Source organism: Rhinatrema bivittatum, chromosome 3 (genome assembly GCF_901001135.1).
Source record: "Rhinatrema bivittatum chromosome 3, aRhiBiv1.1, whole genome shotgun sequence".
NCBI classification, from domain to species: Eukaryota; Metazoa; Chordata; class Amphibia; order Gymnophiona; family Rhinatrematidae; genus Rhinatrema; species Rhinatrema bivittatum.
This window is the reverse complement of record NC_042617.1, coordinates 281,462,146-281,486,609: the sequence shown is the minus strand read 5'-3', so window position 1 is coordinate 281,486,609 and position 24,464 is coordinate 281,462,146. Positions and strand designations below refer to the sequence as shown.

General features: G+C 52.3%; 1 protein-coding gene across 2 annotated transcripts in view; it reads left to right on the top strand.

The window, feature by feature from the left end:
- PRIM1 (DNA primase subunit 1) overlaps window positions 1–24,464 on the top strand; it is a 92,745-nt gene that overhangs the window by 65,381 nt on the left and 2,900 nt on the right. For both annotated transcript variants that reach the window (XM_029594847.1, XM_029594848.1), the window contains one exon: window positions 9,360–9,458. In XM_029594847.1, coding sequence (XP_029450707.1) covers window positions 9,360–9,458 — 99 coding nt within the window. The remainder of the gene's footprint in view (window positions 1–9,359; window positions 9,459–24,464) is intronic.

The following is a 24,464-nucleotide window of genomic DNA, read 5'->3' as shown; positions in this document are numbered from 1 at the left end:
GACCTGCTCGATCTAACTGTGGCGGATCCACTGCGTTTTCGGGAGTTTCTGGCTCTTCTGCATCAAGGGCCCGTCTGTTTGGAAGAGGCGGATGGCTTTTGAAAGGCAGCGTCTGAAGAGCAAAGGGTATTCCGACGCGGTGGTAACTACGCGTTTGAGATCCCGCAAGCCATCCACTTCCTTGGCTTATATTCGAGTGTGGAGAGTCTTTGAGTCTTGGTGTCTGGAGCGTGCATTGATTCCTACCAGAGAATCGGTGTCTGATATCTTAGGTTTCCTGCAATCCGGTTTATCCAAGGGGTTTTCGTGCAGGTAGCGGCCCTTGGTTGTTTCCGTGGTAGTATTCATGGGGTGGCGTAAACTACACATCCGGATGTGGTGCATTTGCTTAAGGAAGCTAATCATTTGCGTCCTCCTGTCAGGCACCCATGTCCTTCTTGGAGTTTGAATTTGGTGCTTTCGGCTCTGTGTGCGGCACCTTTTGAGCCTCTGAAAAGTGCTACGCTGAAACTTCTCACTTTGAAAGTGGTCTTTCTTGTGGCTATTACGTGTGCTCGTAGAGTGTCGGAACTTCAGGCGTTATCCAGTAGAGAACCCTTCTTGAGGATATCTGACTCTGGGGTGTCCTTACGGACGGTTCCATCCTTTCTACCCAAGGTGGTTTCCTCTTTTCATCTGAATCAATCCGTGGAGCTCTCGTCTTTTACAGGCTTAGATTGGTCAGATCCCCTCTCTAAAGACTTACGAAGGCTGGATGTTCGCAGAGCATTGTTGCGTTATCTGAAAGTTACAAACGCTTTTTGGTTTCCGACCATCTGTTTGTTCTGTGGAGTGGTCTGAAAAGAAGAAATATGGCATCTAAGACTACGATAGCATGCTGGTTAAAGGAAGCTATCAATTCAGCATACTTGCTGCGAGGCAAAGCGTTATCACTTGGTCTTCGGGCGCATTCTACCCGGTCCCAGGCGGCATCTTGGGCAGAGTGCCAACAAGTTTCGCCACAGGAGATTTGTAGAGCAGCTACCTGGAAATCTCTACACACTTTTGCGAGACATTACCGGCTGGATGTCCAAGACCCGAGTGCAGGGGGATTTGGATAAGGTGTGCTCCGAGCGGGTCTCTCCAGGTCCCATCCCAGGTAAGAATGCAGCTCTGGTACATCCCAGGAGTCTGGACTGATCTGGGTATGTACTGGGAAAGGAAAATTAGTTCTTACCTGATAATTTTCATTCCTGTAGTACCACGGATCAGTTCAGAGTCACGCCCGTGTTCAAGTGACAGGTGATGGAGAGTCTGCTCGTTCAGAATTCTTTTGATTTGGATATGCAGATTGAATTTGTTCTAGGAGTTCATTGGGTTCTGTTCCCATTTGGGGTTGTTGAGCCAGTTCAGAGGCAGTGTTAGTTGTATATAATTACTAGTGGCGGTTTCTTTGGGCCATTCTGTTTTGATACTGATTCATACTGACAGACTGTAGGTGGCACTTCGGGTATTAGGGCAGAGTCCTTTGAGTTTTTCTCTGTTTCCATCTGCTGGAGGGGAGGCAAGACCCAGGAGTCTGGACTGATCTGTGGTACTATAGGAGCGAAAATTATCAGGTAAGAACTAATTTTCCTTTCACAGTTTTGCTATCTGGGTGGCTTCCTCCTCGTTATTGAGCGGCTGAAGTAGGTTTGTTTTCTTTTTGCTTTGCGTTTTTACCACTGGTCGCTCGGGCAGTTTCTCTCCATTTTCCGATGGGCTGCGGCTCCATGAGGTCGTGGCTTAGTAGGCTCGGTCTTTGCACCAGGTGTTCAGAAGGCAGGAGGACTCATTTGATCATCCGCCAGCCACAAAGCAACATCTGGTCTTCCCCTGCCATTCTGCCATCGCTCAGGGGTGCTGGCCCAGATGCTGATCCTTTCTCCATAGCTTGGGAATGGCGGCCATCTTGGATTCGTATTCAGCCGTTTCTGCGCTGCTGGGGGGGGATGCTCCTCCATGTGGGTCTCCGGCCTGTTCTGTCTCCAGGCGTGATCAGGGGCACGTTTGTGGAGGAAGGGTGCCCCATGCTGCCAGTTTCTGGTTCTTTCCCTACAGGGACTGGAGCAGTTAGGCCTTTTTCTGCAGACTTTGTGGTGCTGCTGCGTGAGGCTTTACTGGCCAAGCAGCAGGCAGCTTGTACAGCCAGGGATTCACAGTCCCTCCCGGTCCACCCTACGGAGGGGCATACGATTGATCCAAAACAGATTTGTTCTGTGAGAAAATGGGTCGCTCTGGTCCAGAGGTTTTTGGGTCCCCCTATGGTTCTGGCCTGGGGGAATGAATCCGATGAGTCTGTCGAGGCTCCCGTGGGGGCACAGGAGGCTCAGGACCAGGATATTCCAGTGGATCTGGTAGTTCCGGTGGCTGGAAGTGAGGGTCAAGGGGATGATCTGGTAGTCCTGGTCCCCAAAGGGGATGACCCGAAAGTGATACGCCTTTTTAAAAAGGAAGAGCTTGATGCCTTGCTGCCTCTGGCTTTTCAGGTTCTTGGGGTTAAGATCCCGAAGGAGGGCTCTGACTTGGATGGGGCGGATGCGAAGTCCCCCCAAGGCCTTCCCATATTAAGTTAGTTTTTTCTTTCCCTCTGCTCTTCGGGGGAAGTTTTTTGTTATAGTGGAAGTTATGGTTTAACCTTTCTGCTTGGATACAGTATAATACTGACAAGACTCTAAGTGGCACCTCAGCGTACAGGGCAGAGTCCGTTCAAACATCTGTCTCCATCTGCTGGAGGGGAGGTAAAACCCAGGAGTCTGGACTGATCCGTGGAACTACAGGAATGAAAATTAGCAGATAAGGACCAATTTCCTAGCTTGTAGCCAGATGGACTCACGACCAATGGGTATTGTGCTCTCCTGATAGCAGATGGGAGACTGAGTCAGATTTCAAAGCTGACGTCAGTCTACATATACCCGTGCAGCATGCTTAACTCTTCAGTATTTCTCCGTCTCCCATAGCAAATGCGGACACTATCCAAAAGAGAATAGTGTAACATTTACAAGAAAGAAAGAAGAAACTTTACCTTTAAGAAGAGAGCCCCGTTTCTCCTGTGGTGAAACCTAACAGTCCCTCCCACAATCGAGACTTTCCTGAGGTCCATTCGATATCCCTCAGAGGTGAGCCTTAGTCTGCCGGCCGATTCCTGGCATGGATGTTGCCCCCAGGGTGGCTGAAAGGCAGTGGGTGCAGATTCGAGCGTGGTGGTGATGGTATTTCCCTCTCCCCCCGTAGCTGGAGACCGCCTGACATGCGACCGGTAAGCGCCGAGACCAGGTAAGGTATAAACCTTTTCTTCTAAGTCTCTGGTCTCCAAGGTTCGAACAGCCGTACCGACTTTCCTCCAAGGTTTAAATCGGGTTGCACAGCCTTCCTCTATCTAGGCCCCGATCTGGTCGAGGGTCCACATATGTGGAGACCCTCCAGGGGGGAGGGGGGCCGCCAGTTGTGCGCGCATAACTTGCCACGCGCACAAAATCCGCCGCCTGCACGCATAACTTGTGTGTACGTACTGCACATAACTTCTGCGCTCCCGACATGCACAACTAAGAGCATCCACGCGCAGAACTCTCACACGGATGAGTTTTCAAGCTGTGCACGCGCACAAACAATGGTACCACCATCCAAGAAGGCCAAGGGACCCTTCCTTTGCCTAGCCTGCCACTTGAGAGCTGCGCAGCTCGATTTAGAATCCCTTCTGTGCTATCAGTGCGAACAGAACCAAGGAAAGCCCAATGAAGACTTCCCACATTCAGGAGTGGGATCCGGAACCACTGATGATGGCACCCCGGCCCTAACTATGTTCAACTCTGCGCCCCCACAGGAAAGTTCCTCCAGGGCTACCACTACAATCCCTCCTGGCATCAACATGTACACAGGAACCTTCTCCTGGGAGGAATTTTTCAAAGGGCTGCAAACCTTTGTCCAGGCGCAACCAGCCCCGGCTGTCCACGTGCCTCAAACTCTGCCGGAAGCACTAGCCCTTCCCAGCACTTCCCAAGGCTCTTGAGACATGCCTCTCCTATCCAAGATCATCCCGGATGGGGATCCAGTCACCTCAGAGGAGGAAACAGACTCCCTGGAAGAAGGGGAAATCCCCCCCAGGAATGGAGCCATACCGGACCATGCTCCGATTCTTCCACAAAGACGAATTACCAGCCCTCGTGACCCAAACTATGAAGACACTGGGTCTCCCAGGCACGGACTCTACATTGGAACCTAAAAAGAATCCCATGCTGGTGTACCTCCGTAAAGCCTCATGCTATTTTCCTATGTTGGAGCCCATCAAGGAACTGATTGACCTGGAATGGAATGCTCCAGATGCCAGTTTTAAAGGGGGACGGACACTAGAAGCCCTATACCTTCTGGAACCCCCGGCCAAGGAACTTCAATGCTTCCCTAAAGTGGACGCTATGATCTAAGGTGTCTCAAAACGCACCACAATCCCTGTGGAGGGAGGAGTAGCACTGAAGGACACCCAAGACAGAAGGCTGGAAGCCATCCTTAAGCAGTCCTTTGATGTCTCAGCAATGACGCTACAAATTGCCTCCTGCTGCGCCTTGGTGGCATGTTCCTGTTTGATCCTCTCCAGAGACGCTACCACGCCCAGAGAAGTGATGGAACCTGAGATCTCCTTACTCACCAATGCTACTGCTGACCTCGTGCACACATCGTCCAGGGGTGTCGCCGCCGCAGTGGTGGCCAGAAGACAATTATGGCTCCTAAACTGGTCAGCTGATGCGACTTCCAAGGCGAATCTCACAAAAATGCCTTTTAAAGGATCTCTCCTATTCAGAAGTGAACTGGAGAAGTTAGCCAACAAATGGGGTGAATCTCCAGTACCCCAATTACCTGAAGACAGAAACAAAAGAACATATCAGCACTTCTCCCTCCAAAGAACCAAGGGTAGATTGCAGCGTTTTAAACCTTTACAGGAATACACAGTCCCAAGCACCTCGTACTTCAGGAAAGTTTCAGTCCTTTCGGAACAAGCACATTAAGAGAGGAGCAAGCTCAGGGGCAGGCTCAGGCCGTGCCCCACAATCAGAAGACGCAGACCCATCCACAGGAAGAAGACATAGGGGGCAGACTTACCCTCTTCTACCAAAGATGGGTTGAAATAACATCAGACAAGTGGGTCCTAACGATCATTCGAGAGGGGTACGCCCTGGAATTCCAAAGCATCCCCCCAGACAAATTTATGAGATCACCGTGCCACTCCCACGCCAAGAGACTGGCAGTGGAAACCACACTAGCAAGGCTACTCAGCCTGAAGGCAATAACTCCAGTGCCTACGTCTCAACAAAATACTGGTCACTATTCCATCTATTTTATCGTTCCCAAGAAAGAAGGAACATTCCAACCCATCCTGGTCCTCAAGGCCGTCAACAGTTACCTGAAGGTACCACACTTGTGCATGGAAACACTACGCTCCGTCATAATGGCAGTGCAACCGGGAAAATTCTTAACCTCCCTGGACCTATACGAAGCCTACCTTCACATCATGGTCCATCAGGACCCACCTGCGCTTCACGATACTGGGCAATCATTACCAATTTCGAGCGCTACCCTTTGGACTAGCCACAGCTCCCAGAACCTTCACCAAAATTATGGTGGTAATAGCGGCTCCACTGAGTAAAGAAGGCGTTCTGGTACATCCTTACTTGGACGATTGGCTGATCAGAGCAAAGTCTCCGGAGGAGAGTCGCCACGCGACCACCAGAGTCAAGAACTTACTACAAGAGCTCGGGTGGGTTGTGAACACAGCCAAGAGCTGCCTACAGCCCTCCCAGTCACTAGAATACCTGGGAGTCCGGTTCGATGCCAAGCTGGACAAGGTCCAGATTTTAAACAATCTCCAAGGAGAAGGAAACTGATGGGTCAGTTGCGAAACCTGTTGAACTCTGTTTGCCCCAAGGTATGGGACTACCTTCAAGTCCTCGGCCTCATGACCTCAACTCTGGAAGTTGTTCCGTGGGCAATGGCCCATATGCGACCACTACAACAATCCTTATTGTCACGATGGAATCCAGTGTCCCAGAACTACTCAATTCGCCTCCAGCTACCGACAGAGGTTTGGCATCAGCTTCAATGGTGGCTACAAGAAGAACACCTAAGCAGAGACGTAAACCTCTCCGCACCGAAGTGGATCTTGCTCACCACAGATACGAGTCTGCAAGGGTGGGGAGCCCACTGTCAGGAACTAACAGCACAGGGACAATGGAACAAAGAAGAGGCGGAATGGAACATAAACCGCCTGGAAGCTCGAGCGGTCAGACTAACCTGCCTGCGATTCAGCCACAGACTCCAAGGCGAGTCTGTCAGTCATGTCGGACAACGCCACAACCGTGGCCTACATCAACCACCAGGGAGGAACCAGGAGCCAGCAGGTGTCTCTGGAAATAGACCCTGTCATGGAGTGGGCAGAAACAAACCTGCAAGGGATCTCGGCCTCCCACATCACGGGAAAAGACAACATCTCAGCGGATTACCTCAGCAGAGAGAGCCTAGACCCAGGGGAATGGTCGCTGGTGGACACAGCCTTCCAGATAATAGTGAATCGATGGGGTCTCCCAGCCATGGACCTCCTAGCAACTCATCACAATGCCCAGGTCCCCAGATTCTTCAGCCGCAGACGAGAACCACAGTCTCAAGGAATTGACGCTCTCATCCAGAGCTGGCCAGAGGAAGACCACCTGTATGCCTTCCCGCCCTAGCTGCTACTGGGCAGGGTCATTCACAAGATAGAGCACCACAGGGGACTAGTCCTACTAGAGGCTCCGGAATGGCCAAGAAGACCATGGTACGTGGACATGCGAAGATTAATGGCGGGGAATCCTCTGCGTCTACCGCCATACAGGGAACTTCTTCAGCAGGGACCGATCTCCCACCGGCTCGATTCTCTCTTACAGTATGGCCCTTGAGAGGACTAACCTAAAGAAGCGCGGCTACTCAAAAACCGTGATTGACGCCCTGCTCCGAGCACGCAAGTTCTCCATATCTCTGTCTTATATACGGATCTGGAGAGTATTTGAAGCCTGGTGTGAAGATCGTACCCTCCTTCTGAGGACAGCCAAGATTACCATGATCCTAGAATTCCTACAGGATGGCATGCAGAAGGGGGTTGTCTCTCAACTCCCTCAAGGTTAAAGTCGCTGCACTGGCCTGTTTCAGGTCCGAAGCGGACAGCATCAGACTATCAACTCATCCTGATGTGTCTCTCTTTCTGACAGGAGTTAAACAACTCCGCCACCTCTAAAGTGGCCGGTGCCTCTATGGAACCTCAATCTAGTACTAGACTTCCTAGCAGAGGAGTCCTTCAGACCAACAAGTGGTCTGCCACTAGCCTCTTGACCTTAAAGACTGCATTCTTGATCGCAATATGCTCAGCTCGGTGTATCTCCGAACTTCAAGCTTTATCCTGTCGAGAACCATTCCTCGGGTTCACCCCAAGCACCATACAGCTGCGTACAGTACCATCCTTCCTTCCTTCCGAAAGTGGTTTCCCAGTTCCATATGAACCAGACCATATCCTTACCATCACCAGATGAACACAGAGATTCGGAAGACTCACGCCTCCTTCGCCACCTGAATGTCGGCAGAATCCTAGTCCAATACCTCAAGAGATCGGAATCCTTGCGCAAAACTGATCACCTGTTCATTCTTCACAGCGGGAAGAAACAAGGGGAAGCGGCATCACAGGCGACCATAGCCCGCTGGATCAAAGAAGTCATTAATGCTGCCTACATAGAGGCGGGAAAACCACAACCTCTACAGGTCAAGGCGCATTCTTCAAGGGCCCAGGCAGTCTCCTGGGCTGAAGCCAGACTGCTTTTGCCAGCCAAGATTTGTCGAGCGGCAACATGGTCCTCCCTACACACCTCCAGTTTCTACCGCCTGGATGTCCAGCCTTCACAAGGGCAGTACTAAGCGGGCCACGGGCAGCCTCCCACCCGGTAGCGGAGTAGTTTTAGTACATCCTAGTGATCCTGAGTCCATCTGGCTACACGCTAGGAAATGGAGAAATTAGTTACCTGATAATTTCATTTTCCTTAGTGTAGACAGATGGACTCAGCATCCCGCCCACGGCTGCTCCAGAAATAGAGAACCTCAGATATCAATTTCGAAACTGTACGGGTAAGCCTTGACCTACCTCTGTTAAGACACCCACGGTTACCTACGTGTCGGCATTTATTGTTTCAGCGCACCAGCAGTCTCCAGTGCAAAAAGTTTATTTATGTATGCATGATCAGTTGAACCTGTTCAAAGTTAATCAAGTGTAATCAAGTATCAAGCAACATATATCCACACTGGCTTTTCGAGGAGAATACTGAAGAGCTAAGCATGTTACACGGGTATATGTAGGCTGACGTCGGCTTTGAAATCTGACTCCGTCTCACATCTGTTATCAAGTGAGCACAATACCCATTGGTCCTGAGTCCATCTGTCTACACTAAGGAAAACGAAATTATCAGGTAAGTAATTTCTCCATTTTCCTATTTATTTTCACAATTGATAGTTTGAGACTTTTTGCACTTCTTGATTAGCTTGACAAAAAAATTAAATTTTTCAGTGAGGTCAAGACGATTGAGATTTTTTGTGCTTAAAAGTCCATTTTATGTGCTGAGTCCCACAGTTTTGATACCTTCACTGTTCATGTTTTAACAACGCAGGATTCTTAAACATCCCCACCTTAAGAGATGCTCATCTTTCAACTACACGAGAGAGAGCATTTTCCATTGCCTCCCCCAAAATTTGGAACACCCTACCCAAAGAACTGAGGACCCAGCACATCCTGAAAACATTTAAAAAAGACCTAAAAACATTTTTATTCCGCAACCTCTATTCTAGCTATCTGACACCTGATCATCCCAGCCCTCAACAGAACTCTCAAGCATAATCCTCCTCTTCATACTCTCCTGATGTACCCTCCTTTTTCACCCCTCCCTGCTCTCTCACTTGATTCATTAAGTTCATTGAAAATGTTCTCCTCACTATTCTGTTATTCAACTACTAAGAAAAAATGTTTACTGTTCACAATACTCTACTGTTGCCAACTACCATGTTAACTCCATTTGATTGTTTGCTAATTGCATATTTTGTCTGATAATTGCATATTTTGTAAACTGTTATGATGGCTCTACCGAATAACTGTATATAAAACTCTACAAATAAATAAATAAATTACATATGGTGCTTTGATAAGTGTCCATTTAAATCATATTAGCCACCTCTGTTTTATTTTGTCATTATAGTTTAAGGTCTAGGCTTGCTCTTTTTGCTTGAGACCTTTAACATGTACACCAGATGTGTGCAGCTGTTGCCCTATTTTTTTGTTTCAGATTACAAGAGAACTAGCCTGGCACCATATGTGAAGGTCTTTGAGCAATTCCTGGACAAGATGGAGCAGTCGCGCAGGGGAGAACTCCTTAGCCAAAGCGGTGAGTGGTGTATCCAGAAAGGGAGGTAGGGTTTTATATCCCCTTCTGCAGTGACTGGCAGGGGTGTCAAAGCCCCATTGGTTGGATGATCTTTAAAGGTACTACCAGGAACTGCAGTGCTCCTGGTCTGAATGACCATCCCTGAGAGTGTGTTTATTCTCAAAGAATTCCTTTGCTTCTTTTGAACACACAACTATGCTGAGAAGCCCATTCATACATGTTGGATTCTTGTTCCATATTATTTTAACATAAGTACTGGACAGCTGAATCTAAGATCAAAATAAGGTTTCAGAGGCCTCAGTCACTGGAATATCATCTCATGGGATCTCCATGAACAGTTGATTGGTCAGCGAAGAGGCAGAAATCCCTATCAAAACCATGCTGGTTTTCATTCCCATTGCTTGACCTGGAAGTTCTTGCATTCAAGGTAATAAAATAATCTATATCCCCTGAAGCCTTCACCCACAGTCTTGGCTAAAGAAGAATAAGTTGAAGTTAAACCCAGAAAAGATGGACATGCTACAGTTGAAAAGGCAAGGGTGGGTTCTTGAGGTATTTCCCCAGGTGTTGGATGTGGTTCTTCAGCCTAAGGCAACAGTAGCAAATCAGGGCAGTGGTGTGGCATATGTTTTCAGACCTTCACATGATCAGGCATCTGACTGTTCTTGGGTGCTAAGGAGACCAGATCATTCTCTGGTGATGGGTATAGATTAGATTGCAATGAAATGTATGAAGGCTTACCAAAGAAGGACATTCAGTGTTTCCAGATACAGCAGCAAGGCTGTTGGGTAAGAAATGGTTTGACCATGCCATTCTGTTTGAGTCTACATTGCTTACTGGTCAAAAGTAGGACTGTATTCCTCTGCACTCAGGCAGGCCAATCCACACCAATGGGGTTATGCACTCCCACCAGCAGATGGAGCCTGAGTAAAGCTGACTCACTGATGTCACTGACTTATAGCCCTGACCCGTTGTCAGCCTGCCCGTATTCTCAGTCTTCAGCAGATGGTGGACATGCATCTCCCTGATGGAGCTTGCTTAAAAAAAAAAAAAAATTAGGAGAAGAATCAAATGCAGAGCTTGAATTCCTGAGGATACACCTGAGGAGCACTTCAGATCTGGAATCCTAACTAAGCATAGACTTAAAAAAAAAAAAAAAAAAAAAGATGAGGGAGTACTCAGCAGTGAAAGCTTGTGCCCTCTCCTCCGCAGCCGCAGACCTGATTGTTCTCTCAGCCAGGAAGGGCTGAGCTTGGGTAAAAAAATGTTTCCTGTACGTACCCAGATCAGTCCAGACTCCTGGGGTTTGGTGCCGTTTTGCTGCATTTTCGGGGGGCATGGGGTAGTTTTGTTCTCCCATGCTGCGTTGGGCCGCATGTCGGGCCTGCGGTACGGCGCGAGTGCGTCTGTCGCGGGACAGCCTACGCGCCGCTTGTGTTTCCAGGGGCAAGGGTGCCTCTGCGACCCCGAAGGGGGGGTTGTCCTCTGGTCCAGACCATTACGGGCGCCTTTGGGGAACTGCCGGCCGCGATCCCTGGTCCGTTCCCAGGCAGCGCGGGAACGGTCGCCATTGTAGGTCCCTCGAGGTCGGTGGCTCCGGCTGCAGGCGCCATTTTGCCTCCCTTAGGGCCGGTGTGTACGGCAGCGCAGGCAGCACTGGGGGAGGAGGACCTTCCTCAGAGTTTGTCCCCTCAGCGCAGGATCCCTGAGGGGGACAGGCCCGCAGATAGTGGCAGTCCTAATGCAGAAGTTCCCTGTACGTACCGGATCAGTCCAGATTCCTGGGTTTTGCCTCCGCACCAGCATATGGAGACAGAGCAAGATTTGACAGGCCACCCACATCCTGTCAGTATTACTCTGTCTCCAGCAGATGGTCCGGGTGCATGGCCCACAGTCTGAATTGATTTAAAAAAAAAAAAGAGGAAATATGGGTTGTAGTTAGTGTTTGTGTTTCCTTCTTTTTAATTAAGTTTAAAAAAAAAAAATAGGTAAAGGAGGAAGAAGTTTCTAGGAGCGGTCTGTGCCTCCCAGGGGGTTGTCAAGTCCTGAGGGGACCATCCCCCCTGGTCTAGTAGGCTGCTGGTGCTAAGGGTCGAGGACCCTGCTTTCCTTCACAGCCCAGCCGGGGTGATGCCGGGGAGCCCGGCTCACTCACCCCAGCCGGACCGCTTCAGGACCCGACGAGGGACAGCGTCTAAGGTAGTAAAAAAAACAAAAAAAATGTTGTTCAGCGTCGGGCAGCGGCTCTCGGGCCTTAGTGCGGCGGCGGTCGTCGGCAGATTCTACTTTCCCCCCTCCCTACCGATTGTTTATTTTTACCTGGTTTGCGCTGATTTGAGCCGAGCATGCCACGTGGATCTGTCTGCGGCTCGGGGAGCACGCGCCTCTCACGGGACGGGCTGTGCTCAGCCTGCATTCCTGGAGGCGAGGGAACGTCTGGATCAGCTCGGGGGGTGGTAATGCGGCAGCGGAAGATAGCGGTAGCGGTCGGGCAGCGTTCCTCTGCTCTCCCCAAACCTCTGCCGATAAACGCGGGAAAACCCACCATCTTGGCTTCAGCTCCCTTCGCGGCGCCAGTCGCGGCGGGGGCCAGGAATTCCCCGCCCTCCCTCTCCCTGCAGAGGCCTGTTTCGCCAACGGGGGTAGCAGGGGGAGGGAAGGGAGAAGACACAGGAACGGATTCGGAGGATTCCTTTTCCTCCTTTTCCTCTGATTTTATTCTGGCAATGCATAGGGCTTTTAAGGCCCGCAAAGCCTATAAGAGGCACTCGCCGCAGTCGGGGGGGGGGGGGGCCCGAAGGCCCACATTCAGCGGACAAGTCTCGTCCACGGTCGGGGGGCAAGGAGGGGCTTCCCAAGTCAAAGCACCCATTGCGGGCTATTGCCCCAGGGAGGACACGGAGTCCCCCTTCGACTCTATGGATCATGAGGATCAGGAGGAGCCTTCCCTGCCCCTGAGGGGGGGTAGAGGGAGATGGCACACCGGCTCAGGGCATGACAAGGCAGAGCCAGGTATCGGAGGGCGATGACCTGAGGATGATCTGCCTTTTCCGAAGGGACTAACTGGGTCCTCTTATTCCCGCCATTTTGGGGGAGTTAGGGATCGCTACGCCTCCCAAGGAGTCTCGTCTTGGCTTAATGGATCCAGTGTTGTTGGATCTGAGTGGCCCTCCTACAACATTTCCTTTTCACTTTTCTGCTATGGACCTTCTCTTTCGAGAGTGGGATATCCCGGACTTGGGCCTGAAGGTCACAAAGGCTATGGATAAGCTTTATCCTTTGCCTGAGGACGCACTGGAAGTCCTTCGGGTGCCGAAGGTGGATGCCGCGGTTTCAGCGGTAACAAAGAGGACGACTATTCCGGTCACGGGGGCCACGGCTCTGAAGGACCTTCAGGATCGAAAGTTAGAGATCCAGCTGAAGAAGATCTTCGAAATCTCCGCTCTGGGGGCCCGAGTGGCAGTTTGTAGTAACTTTGTGTTACGGGCCAGACTACGTTGGGTTCAACAACTGCTCGCCAACGAAGACCTCTCGGAGGAAGAAGCCAGACAAGCTGGTTGCCTCGAAGCGGTCGTGGCTTATAGTGCGGACGCACTGTATGATCTCCTGAGAACTTCAGCTCGTTTCATAGTTTCGGCCATCTCGGCCAGACGGCTATTGTGGTTGCGGAAATGGTCCGCAGATGGAGCCTCCAAATCTCGGCTGGGGTCTTTACCATTTAAGGGCAAGCTTCTGTTTGGAAAGGAATTGGAAGACATGATCCAGTTGCTGGGCGAGAATAAAGGGTACTGACTCCCGGAGGACAGGTCGCGTTCCAGGGGGTCCTTCTCGTCCAGGTCCAGGTTTCGGGGAACGCGAAAAACTCGTACTCCTCGTCCTAGTACCCCTTCATTCTCCTTTCGGGGGGGGGGGGGGGCAGGTAGGCAGCCGTCCCAGTCCTTTCGAGGAAGACGTTTTGGTAGACCTTCCGCCCCGTCGGCTCCCGGTGGTAAGGCGGCACAATGATGTCCAGCCAGTTCATCCCTCCGTACCGAAGATAGGGGGCAGATTGTTTCTCTTTTACGAGGAATGGACCACAATCACGACAGACCAGTGGGTACTCTCTGTGATAAAACACGACTACGCTTTAGATTTTGCTCGCCCTCCCAACCAGAGATTTTTTTCCATCCTCATGTGGATACGCAGACAAGCAGCGAGCGGTCCACCAGACTCTGGGACCGGCTGTTGGATCTGGGGGCAATTGTCCCAGTTTCTGCCTTGGAGAAACGAAAAGGACATTATTTGGCAGTATTTATCTCCTGGATCGAAGGCAGAATGGTCCGAGTTTTTTTCAGACAATGCGACAATAGTCTCATACATCAACCGCCAAGGGGGGACAAAGAGCCAAGCAGTGGCTCTGGAAACTTGTCAGTTTGCCTGGGCAGAGCTCTATCTGGAAGGGATAGCAGCGTCTCACGTTGCTGTTGTGGACAATGTGCCAACGGATTTCCTCAGCCAACAGCAGTTGGACGCAGGGGAATGGGAACTATCCCTGGAAGCTTGGAATCACATCTGTGCCAGATGGGGTGAGCCTCAGCTGGATTTCATGGCAACGCACGCCAACACGAAGATGTCACGATTTATCAGTCGCAGAAGAGAGCCCAGTGAGGTGGTCTTAGATGCCTTGGTGTGCCTTTGGCCGGGGATCCTGCTGTACATGTTTCCCCCATGACCTCTCATCTGTCATGTTCTTCGGTGCATAGAGTCTCATCCAGGGTCAGTGATGCTGGTGGCGCCAGAGTGGCCACTTCGCCCTTGGTTCGCAGATCTGGTGTATCTTGTGGTCGAGGGACCCCTCAAATTGCCTCGCTTGCTGCGGCAGGGACCCATATTTTCGGTTCAGGAGGATCACTTTTGTCTCACAGCTTAGCTTTTGAGAGGCAGTTCTTAAGTCTGAAGAACTATTCAGAGTAGGTGATTTCTACCCTCCTGCAGGCGTGGAGACCCTCAGCCTCGTTGGAGTATGCCAGAATCTGGATGATTTTTGATTCATGGTGTCTACAGCACTGCCTAGATCTACTTTTCGTGGACGTGCCCCAGATTTTATCCTTTACAAGGTTTGTCCAAGGGGTTGTCCTACAATTTGCTTCATATTCAGGTGTCCGCTTTGGGTTCCCTTAGAGGCCCATATATTCATGCATGTATTACGTTCGTTTAATAGTTCACCTCAACCATTTTACAAGTAATCTGATTGGTTTACAAATATTTCCTAACGTATAGCCAGATGGACTCAGGACCCAATGGGTTATGCTCCCCTGCCAGCAGATGGAGACAGTCAGGTTTCAAAGGTGACGTCACCCTGCATACACCTCTGCAGTGACCTCAGCCCTTCAGTATTTCTCCATCTCCAGCAGATAGTAGACGTGCTTTCCCTATGGGCGTCACTGTACCCTAACCCTTTTAAATTGGAGAAAAGATTGATCCCCTCTCTGCTGCGGTGATACCTAAAGGTCCCTCCCCCAGTTGAGAATTCCTGAGGTGATTTCTGAGATTCCTCAGAGGTGTGCCTTGGTCCAGTAGCCGGTTCCTGGCGTGGACTTTGCTGCTGAAGCAACTGAAAGGCAGCGGGTGCAGGAAGCTGAGTGCGGCGGTGACGGCCACAGCCCTCTCCCCCTGCAGCTGGAGACCGTCCCTGTACTCAGCTGTTAAGTGCTGATCCCAGGTAAGTTTAAAAAAAAAAAATCCTCCCAATTCAGAGATGTTTTGGTAAGACTTCCTCCAGTCTTCTTGCTCTGTTTGCCGAACCTACATCGCTCCCAATCCCACTGGAGCAAGGGGAACTGGGCTTCCGAGCGGGTTGAGTGGCCTCCCAGTTGGCTAGGCCCCGCTTTAGGATTGGTCAGCACACTGCATGGTAAGCCGCAGAGGCACCATCTTGCATGCGTCTTTGTGCATGCTGTATTGCCCACCATAGAGTGTCAGTACGTGCAGTGTATGTCTGCTCTGCGCATGCGCGGTGCACATAACATCGTGCACGTACGTACATGCACAACTTATTAGGTTCAGATTACAAGTAAAGCCGAGCGCACGGGCTGTGTGTGTGCCTTGCTGCGGCCTGCATAGATGCCTGAAATCTGTGCGCATAAAACATTAAGTGCTAGCCGACTGAACACGCAGTAACCGTTAACAGTGGCTCTGGCAGCAAAGAAACATAAACGCCTTTCTCTCTGCACTGCTTGTCATATTAGGGCTATACAGTCTGACCTGGATTCTTGCTTATGTCAGCACTTTGAGGAAGCCCAGGGAGAGTTGGCCTCACAGGACTCTGCTAAGCCCGGCTCCTCCCATTCAGAGGGTGGGCCTGCCACAGCCTTAACTGGAAATACTCCAGACCTGAATAACCCTGGAACTGGGTCATACATGGGAGAGGAAAATTCGGTGGCACCTAAACCAGTGGGCTAGGCATGGATCCGACTGCCTTCTCTTGGATGGAAATCTTTCAAGGCCTTCGTACAGGTGCAGTCTGCTACCTCACTTGCCCCTGTCCAGATGGAACCTCAGCAGGTAAGCGCTCCCTCTTCCAGTCCTATCGGCAGACCTCAGGACATGCTTCACCTCACAAAGGGTGTCCCTGGCAGGGACCCGGATGGCACAGACGAAGAGGAGGATACAGATTCCTTGGATGATAGGGAAATTCCCCCTAGTTTAGAACAGTATCTGACCATGTTACGGTTTTTCCATGGAGATTAATTGCCAGCCCTTGTTTGCCAGACCCTGAAGATGCTGAGATTTCCTGGGGGCGTACTCTGACAGAACCAAAGAAGAATCCCATTCTGATTTCACTACAGAAAGCCTCTTGCTACTTTCCAGTACTGGAAGCCATCCAGGAGTTGATTGACCTTTAATGAGATGCCCCAGAAGTAAGTTTTAAAGGTGAAAGTGTTAGAAGCTCTATAACCACTGGATCCGGAGTGAGAGAACGTTTGTGTTTCCCTAAAGTGAATGCTCTGGTCTGTGCCATATCTAAGTGAACAACTATCCCAGTGGAGGGATGAGAGGCCTTAAGAGATGCACCTGATAGGCGGATGGAGTCCATCCTTAAACAGGCCTTTGACGCAATAGCAATGGCCATGCAGACTGCTTCTTTTTGTGTCCTGGTAGCTTGTTCATGCCTGCTCCTCTCTTGGGAGGTGGATGACATGGGTGAATTCTGCCACCGCCTTTTTAGCTGGCGCAGGCTCAGACTTAGTCCATACCTCGGCCAGAGGAGTGGCCTCCATGAAGGCAGCAAGAAGACGGCTATGGCTGTGGAATCTTGTCAGCAGATGCAACATCCAAGGCAAATCTCAAAGAAGCCCTTTAAAGGATCACTTCTCTTCGGAAGCAAATTGGAAAAGCTGGACAGTAATGGGGCAAATCTCTAGTTCCCTAGCTAACAGAAGATAACAGAAAGCAGTTACAATGCCCCCAACGATCCAAGGGCTCCCAGTGCTTTCGCCCCTACAGAAACACGACATTTCAGAGGTCTCAATTCTTTGGAGGGTCTCAGTCTTTTTGGAGCCAACAGCCCAAGAGAGGGGGCAGGCTTGGGTTCAGGTTCATCCCGAACCCCCTAATTAAATTTTGTCGATCCATCCTCGGAACGAGGAAATAGGGGGTCAACTGTCCCTCTTCTATCCACAAATGGTCGAGATCACTTCGTACAAATGGGTACTGGAGGCCATACAAGAAGGATATGCACTGGAATTTCGCATCACTTCTTGGGACATACTCATGATATCTCCTTGCCACTCCCAGCACAAGAAGCAGGCAGTAGAGACTACCCTGTTAAGGCTCCTCAGGATGAGGGCTATAATCCCAGTACCTACGCCCCAGGAAAATACGGGGCATTTTTCCATCTATTTCATCATACCCAAGGAAGGAAGGTTCTTTTCACCTCATCCTGGTCATCGAGCATCAGCCAACATCTGCGAGTGATTCATTTCTGTATGGAAACCCTATGCTTCGTGATAATAGCCATACAATCAGAAGAGTTCTTAACCTTCCTGGACCTTTCTGAGGCCTACCTATATATTCCAATCCATCAAGAACATAGTTTCCTACTCTTTGCAATATTGGGTCACCATTCCCAGTTTCGGGCACTGCCCTTTGGCCTGGCCACTGCCCCCAGAACATTTTCCAAGATTATTGTAGTCGTAGCGGCAGCATTGAGAAAAGAGGGAAACCTGGTGCACCTGTACTTGGACGACTGGTTGGTCTGGGCAAAGTCCATGGAAGAGGGTCTCCGGGTGACCTCCTTGCTTCAGGATCTTGGTTGGGTTGTAAACCTGGACAAAAGCAGGTTTGTTCATGGAATATCTGGGAATCCGATTCAACACCAAGCAGGGCAAGGTCTTCCTTCTGACTACATGGATAAGGAAGTTGATGTCCCAAGTGCGCCGGTCGATGAGTTTGATACCCCCAAAGGTGCGCCGATTGATACGCAGAGGAGCTGTCTTTAAGTTCTCTGGCGGCAACCCTGGAAGTAGTGCCATGGGCAAGGGCACACATGCGGCCACTTCAAGAGTCCCTGCTGTCTCATTGGAACCCACAGTCTCAAGACTATTCAATTCGCCTCCACTTACCGATTGAAGTATGCTCTCAGCTCCAGTGGTGGCTGCAGAAAGCTCATCTGGGAAGGGGTGTACCTGTGTCCCTCCGAACTGGCTGGTTCTCATGACAGACGTGAGCCTCCGGGACTGGGGAGCTCACGTTGGATAAGGAAGAGGCCCTCTGGAACATAAACCGCCTGGAAGCCCGGACAGTCAGATTGACGTGTCTACAGTTCAGCCACATACTCTAGTGTCAGTCCGTGTAATGTCAGACAATGTAACGACGGTAGCCTACATCAACCGCTAGGGTGGAACCAAAAGCCAGCAAGTGTCACAGGAAATAAATCTCCTTATGGAATAGATGGAAATACATCTACAGATGATCTCAGCCTCCTACATCACAGGAAAAGACAACATCAAAGCAGACTTTCTAAGCAGGGAGAGTCTTGGATACAGGAGAGTGGGCATTGTTGGCCAAAACCTTTCAGCTGGTAGTAGATCGCTAGGGTCTCCCGTCCATCGACCTGCTGGCCGCATCTCACAAGGCAAAGGTTCCCCGATTCTTTAGTCGCAGAAGGGATCAATGGTCCTTGGGGGATTGACACCCTCATTCATACCTTGCCAGAAAAGGAGTAGCTATACACCTTCTCTCTGTGGCCCCTGTTGTGCAGGGTCATTCTCCAAATCGAGCACCACAGGGGATTAGTCCTCCTAGTAGCTCCAGATTGGCCCAGGCATTCGTGGTATGCGGACATGTGGAGACTCCCCTATGCCTCCCACCGCACAGAGACCTGCTGTAGCAGGGACTGGTCCTTCAAGAGGATCCGACTCAATTCTGTCTTACGGTCTTCTGGCCCTTGAGAGGACTCACCTGATGAAGCGAGGATATTCGGCGGAAGTAATTGCCACATTTCTCCACTTGTGGAAGTTCTGTACATTCCTAGTGTTTGTGAGGGTCTAGAGAGTATTTGAGGCCAGGTGCAAGGAAGGCGGCGTTTCCCCTTGGGTGGTCAAAATTCCACTAATTCTACAATTTTTGCAGGGTAGCTTGATTAAAGGTTTGACCCTTAATGCCTTGAAGGTCCAGGTAGCAGCTCTCTGCTGTTTCAGGGGCAAGGTGCACGGAACCTGCCTGTCAGCTCATCCTGACGTGGCCTGTTTTCTGAAAGGGGTGAAGCACCTCCAGCCACCCCTACAGTGGCCGGTTCCTTTGTGGAATCTTAATCTAGTATTGGAGTTTTTGGTAGGGCCCTCCTTTCGACCACTGCACAGTCTTTCCTTGCGTTTATTAACCCTGAAAACTGTGTTCCTGGTGGCTATATGCTCGACATATCGCATCTCTGAACTACAGGCCTTGTCATGTTGGAAACCGTTCCTCTGGATGACTCCAGGAGCATTACAGCTTCATCCCTTTCCATCCTTCTTGCCCAAGTTAGACTTAGACCTTCATTTGAATCAGTCCATTCCCTGTACGTACCTGGATCAGTCCAGACAGTGGGTTATGTCCCCAATCCAGCAGATGGAGTCAGCACAAGCTTTGAGGGGGTGTATCCATATATCCTACTACCCCCTCTGCAGGAGTTCAGTATCTTCTGACTCCAGCAGATGCGAGTAGGGGAATCAGGCTTCCCCTCCTTTTCCTTTTTCTTCACTTTCTTGCTTGATTATGGCTTGTTGTTGTCTTTTTCTGTGGATCAAGTTTGTATCAAGTTTGTATTAAGTTAAAAAAAAAAAAAAAAAAGGCAGAGTTCTTTCAACTTCTGGGGAGTGGCTTATCTTCCTTGTCTCTTCTCTGCGGCCTTGCTGTTTATTTCTCGTTGCAGCCAGGGGTAAGTTTGTTTTTCCTTTGTAGTTTTTTCCTTCACAGCTCAGCCCCCGGTGCCCGCGAAAGCCGGTGGACCTGGCCTCTTCGCTCTTTACTCCCTCACCCGCGGCCATTTTACAGCTCCTCATGGCTGCTGAGCCATTTAGGGAAAGATGTCTGGGGCGGGTCGTGTGGCCGGGAAGGCCCCCCCGCGGCACCCTCCTCTATTTTCGGACAGCGGGCAGTGCGGGCCGACCGGGCCCCCCCGCAACAGCGCTTTTGTGCGCGTGGCCCCCCCCCCCGTGGCTTTTTCTTTTCTCCTACAGCGATCCCGATGCCGCGGTCGTCCCGCTGTGCGGCCTGCGGAGACCCGGGGTCCCGGATTTCCCGGGAGGGCATCTGTGCACGATGCCTTCCCGGGGGGGAAGGTACCTCACAGTCCCTGACTGATTTCTCTGTTTTGCCCGGGCGGCGCGGGCCGGCCACTCCGCCATTTTTGGCGGGAACGGCGGCCATTCTGAGCGCCCTGAGGCGCAGGCCACGAGGGGGAACGGATCCCTGGAGGCCACGAGGGAGAACAGATCCCTGGAGGACTCTACCAGCGGGGGTGTTCCCCCGATTTTGGTGCAGGAACCAAGCACCCAGAGCCAGGGAGCAGGAACCACGTCGCCCCCGAAGCGCACCCGAGCAGGCCGGGGTTCTCTCCGGAGTTTACCCTGCTCATGCATACAGCTTATCTGCAGGGGCTGGAAGCACCTGTGGGACCCCCCCCTCCTAAGATCCCTCGGATGTCGCCCTCGACGCCGGCCCCCCCCGACCCTCCGGGAGTGGGGGCCTCCCGCCTTCCTACCTGGGTCCGATCCACGCCCGCGGCAGTGGGGGCGGTGCCAGACCCAGCGGGACATGGACTTGACCTCCCGGACGGGGGACAAGGGGACGGCACGCAGGAGGGGGATGATCCGCGTACCCTACGCCTCTTCCAGAGGGAAGAGCTGGACGACCTCATCCCGCAGATCATCCAAGAATTAGATTTGGACCCGCCACCAGACCCGCCTGCCCCAGTAGCTCCCGCTGTCGTCACTTCTTCAAGGAAGGGAGATCCTGTCCTGGCGGCACTCCGGCCGAGGGCTCGGGCTTTTCCCATTCATGACTCGTTTTTACAACTTCTCACCAGGGAATGGGACACCCCGGAGGCCTCCCTGAAGAGCAGCCGGGCTATGGAAAAGCTGTACCCCGCTCCCCGAAGATTTTCTGGACCTCATCAAGGTCCCAAAGGTGGACTCCGCAGTGTCGGCGGTCACGAAGAGGACGACTATCCCAGTGACGGGAGGTGCGGCGTTGCGGGACACACAGGATCGTAAGTTGGAAGTTTTCCTTAAGCGGGTTTTCGAGGTCTCCGCTCTGGGTATGCGGGCGGTGATGTGCAGTTCGCTTGCCCAGCGGGCTAGTCTCCTTTGGGTGCAACAACTCCTCACGTCTCAGAACCTGCCGTCCGATGAGGCTGCCCAGGCAGATCGGCTAGAAGCCGCAGTGGCGTATGGGGCGGACGCCTCGTACGACCTTTTTCGGGTCCTCGCAAGATCCATGGTTTCGGTAGTGGCAGCACGACGACTACTGTGGCTACGCAATTGGGCGGCTGATACGTCCTCTAAGTCGAGTCTGGGCTCTCTTCCCTTCAGGGGCAAGTTCCTCTTCGGGGAGGATTTGGACCAGATCATCAAGTCCCTGGGGGAGAACGCTGTTCATCGGCTGCCGGAGGATAGGTTTCGACCATCCAGAGCATTTTCTTCTTCTCGGACCAGAGCCAGAGCGCAACGGCGCTACAGGGGATACAGACAGGCGGGCTCCCGGTCATCCGCCCCCAGGTCTCAGCCCTTGTCGCGCTCCTTTCGCGGGCGTCTGCCCGCACGCACTACTCCCGGAACCGGGAACCCCTATACCAAGTCTTCACAATGATGCCAGTCTCGCCCACTCCCCTGTCCCCAGGATTGGGGACCGACTAACGTATTTCTACACGGAGTGGGCACGGATCACCTCGGACCAGTGGGTCCTGGATACCATAAAACACGGCTACGCATTGGAATTTGTCCGCCCCCCGCAGGGAAGGTTCATCTTTTCCCCCTGTGGCTCGGACCTCGAGAGGAGCGGTGCAGCTGACTCTGGACAGACTCCAGGAGATAGGCGCTATTGCGCCCGTGCCCTTCGGAGAGGTGGGCTCGGGCCACTATTCCATCTATTTCGTCGTACCAAAGAAGGACGGTTCCTTCCGGCCTATCCTAGACCTCAAGGAAGTCAACAAATCCCTTCGAGTCGTTCGGTTCCGCATGGAAACGCTCCGGTCAGTGATTGCGGCGGTGCATCGGGGGGAGTTCCTTGCCTCCCTGGACTTAACGGAGGCCTACCTGCACATCCCCATCAGCCCGGACCACCACCGTTTCCTTCGTTTCAAAATTCTGGACCAGCATTTTCAGTTCACGGCTCTCCCGTTCGGATTGGCGACGGCGCTGCGCACCTTCACCAAGATCATGGTAGTCGTGGCGGCAGCTCTCTGGAAGGAGGGCATCCTGGTTCATCCTTATCTGGACGATTGGCTCCCCCCGGGCGAAGTCATTCGATCATGGACGCTCAGCGGTGACTCGAGTAGTACGGTTTCTACATTCCCTGGGATGGGTAGTGAACTTCTCCAAGAGCTCCCTCATGCCCTCGCAACGCTTGGGTTTTTTTTGGGGGCGACCTTCGACACCCTACTGGGCAAAGTTTTTCTGCACCAGGACAAAGCTCAATCCTTGCGGGATCACACACGACGGTTCTCTGCGTTACCAGAGCCCACCTCCTGGGACTACCTGCAACTCCTGGGAGTGATGGGGTCCACCATCGACCTTGTACCTTGGGCTTTCGCGCACCTCAGGACCTTACAGTGGGCGCTCCTCTGCCGTTAGAAACCAGTATCGCAGGACTACCAGATGATTCTCCCGCTCCCGCAGAATGCCAGGGACATTCTGGGCTGGTGGTTGGATCCGCCGAACCTGGCCCGTGGCGTGTCCCTCGATCTGCCAAATTGGGTGGTGGTGACCACCAATGCCAGTCTAGCAGGCTGGGGTGCAGTCTGCGATCGAAGCGCCACGCAGGGGACGTGGTCCACGGTGGAGGCGAAGTGGTCAATCAACCGTCTGGAAACCAGAGCGGTCCGGGTAGCTCTGCGACATTTCCTCCCGCTTCTTCGGAACCGGGAAGTCAGAATCCTATCGGACAACGCTACCACCGTGGCCTACATCAACCGACAAGGAGGCACGCGCAGCCCGCAGGTCGCGCTCGAGGCGGCGCTGCTGATGCAATGGGCGGAGCGTCATCTCGTCCGGCTAGCGGCCTCGCACATCGCCGGTGTGGACAACGTCCAGGCGGACTTCCTCAGTCGTCAACTGCTGGACCCCGGAGAGTGGTCTCTCTCCGACAAAGCGATGCAACTTCTCGTCCATCGATGGGGGGCCCCCCACTTGGATCTGATGGCGTCCGCTCTCAACGCCAAGGCTCCACGCTTCTTCAGTCGCCGGAGAGAGCGCGGCGCGGAGGGAGTGGATGCCCTGGTCCTCCCGTGGCCGCCACATCTTCTGCTCTACGCCTTTCCACCATGGCCCCTGGTGGGCAGGATGCTCCGCAGAATAGAAAGCCATCAGGGGACCGTGGTTTTCGTCGCCCCCGAATGGCCCAGGCGACCCTGGTTTGCGGACCTGCTACAGCTGGTGATCGACGGGCCAATCAGGCTGGGGCACCTCCCCCAGCTCCTACATCAGGGCCCGGTATTTTTCGAGCAGGCAGAACTCTTCTGTCTTGCGGCCTGGCTTTTGAGAGGCGCCGCCTCCGGCGTCGGGGCTACCCGGAGGCGGTAGTATCCACGCTATTGCGGGCACGAAAGACATCGACGTCGGCGGCCTGTGTTCGAGCTGTGGTGTACCAGCCAGGCCACGAGAACCGCTAAGGCTTCTGTACCTCAGATCCTTCAGTTTCTACAGGCGGGGGTGGAAAAAGGGCTCGCCTATAATTCACTACGGGTTCAGGTGGCCGCACTTGGTTCGCTGTTGAGCGATGGGGGCTCTCTTCTACAGCATTCTGACATTGCTCGTTTTCTCAAGGGTGTCAAGCATATGCGTCCTCCGTTACGGGACCCTTGTCCCTCCTGGAGTCTTAACCTTGTGCTTCGCTCCCTGTCGGGACCACCGTTCGAGCCGCTGCGCAGCGCAACGATAAAGGATCTCACTCTCAAGACTGTATTTCTTGTGGCCATCTGTTCCGCTCGACGCATCTCGGAGCTGCAGGCTCTGTCATGTAGAGAGCCCTATCTCCGTTTCTCCGACTCTGGAGTTTCGCTTCGCACCGTTCCCTCCTTCCTTCCGAAGGTGGTTTCTGCATTCCATGTGAACCAGACGGTGGAGTTGCCGTCCTTCTCTTCCTCAGAGCCGAAGTCTCTCCGTCTCTTGAATGTCAAGCGCACTCTGCGCCACTATCTGGAGGCTATAAATGAGTTCCGGACCTCTGACCATCTCTTCGTACTCTGGGCCGGTCCTAAGAAGGGGTCTCAGGCCTCGAAGACTACCATTGCCAGATGGCTGAAGGCCGGCATTGCTGCTTCCTACA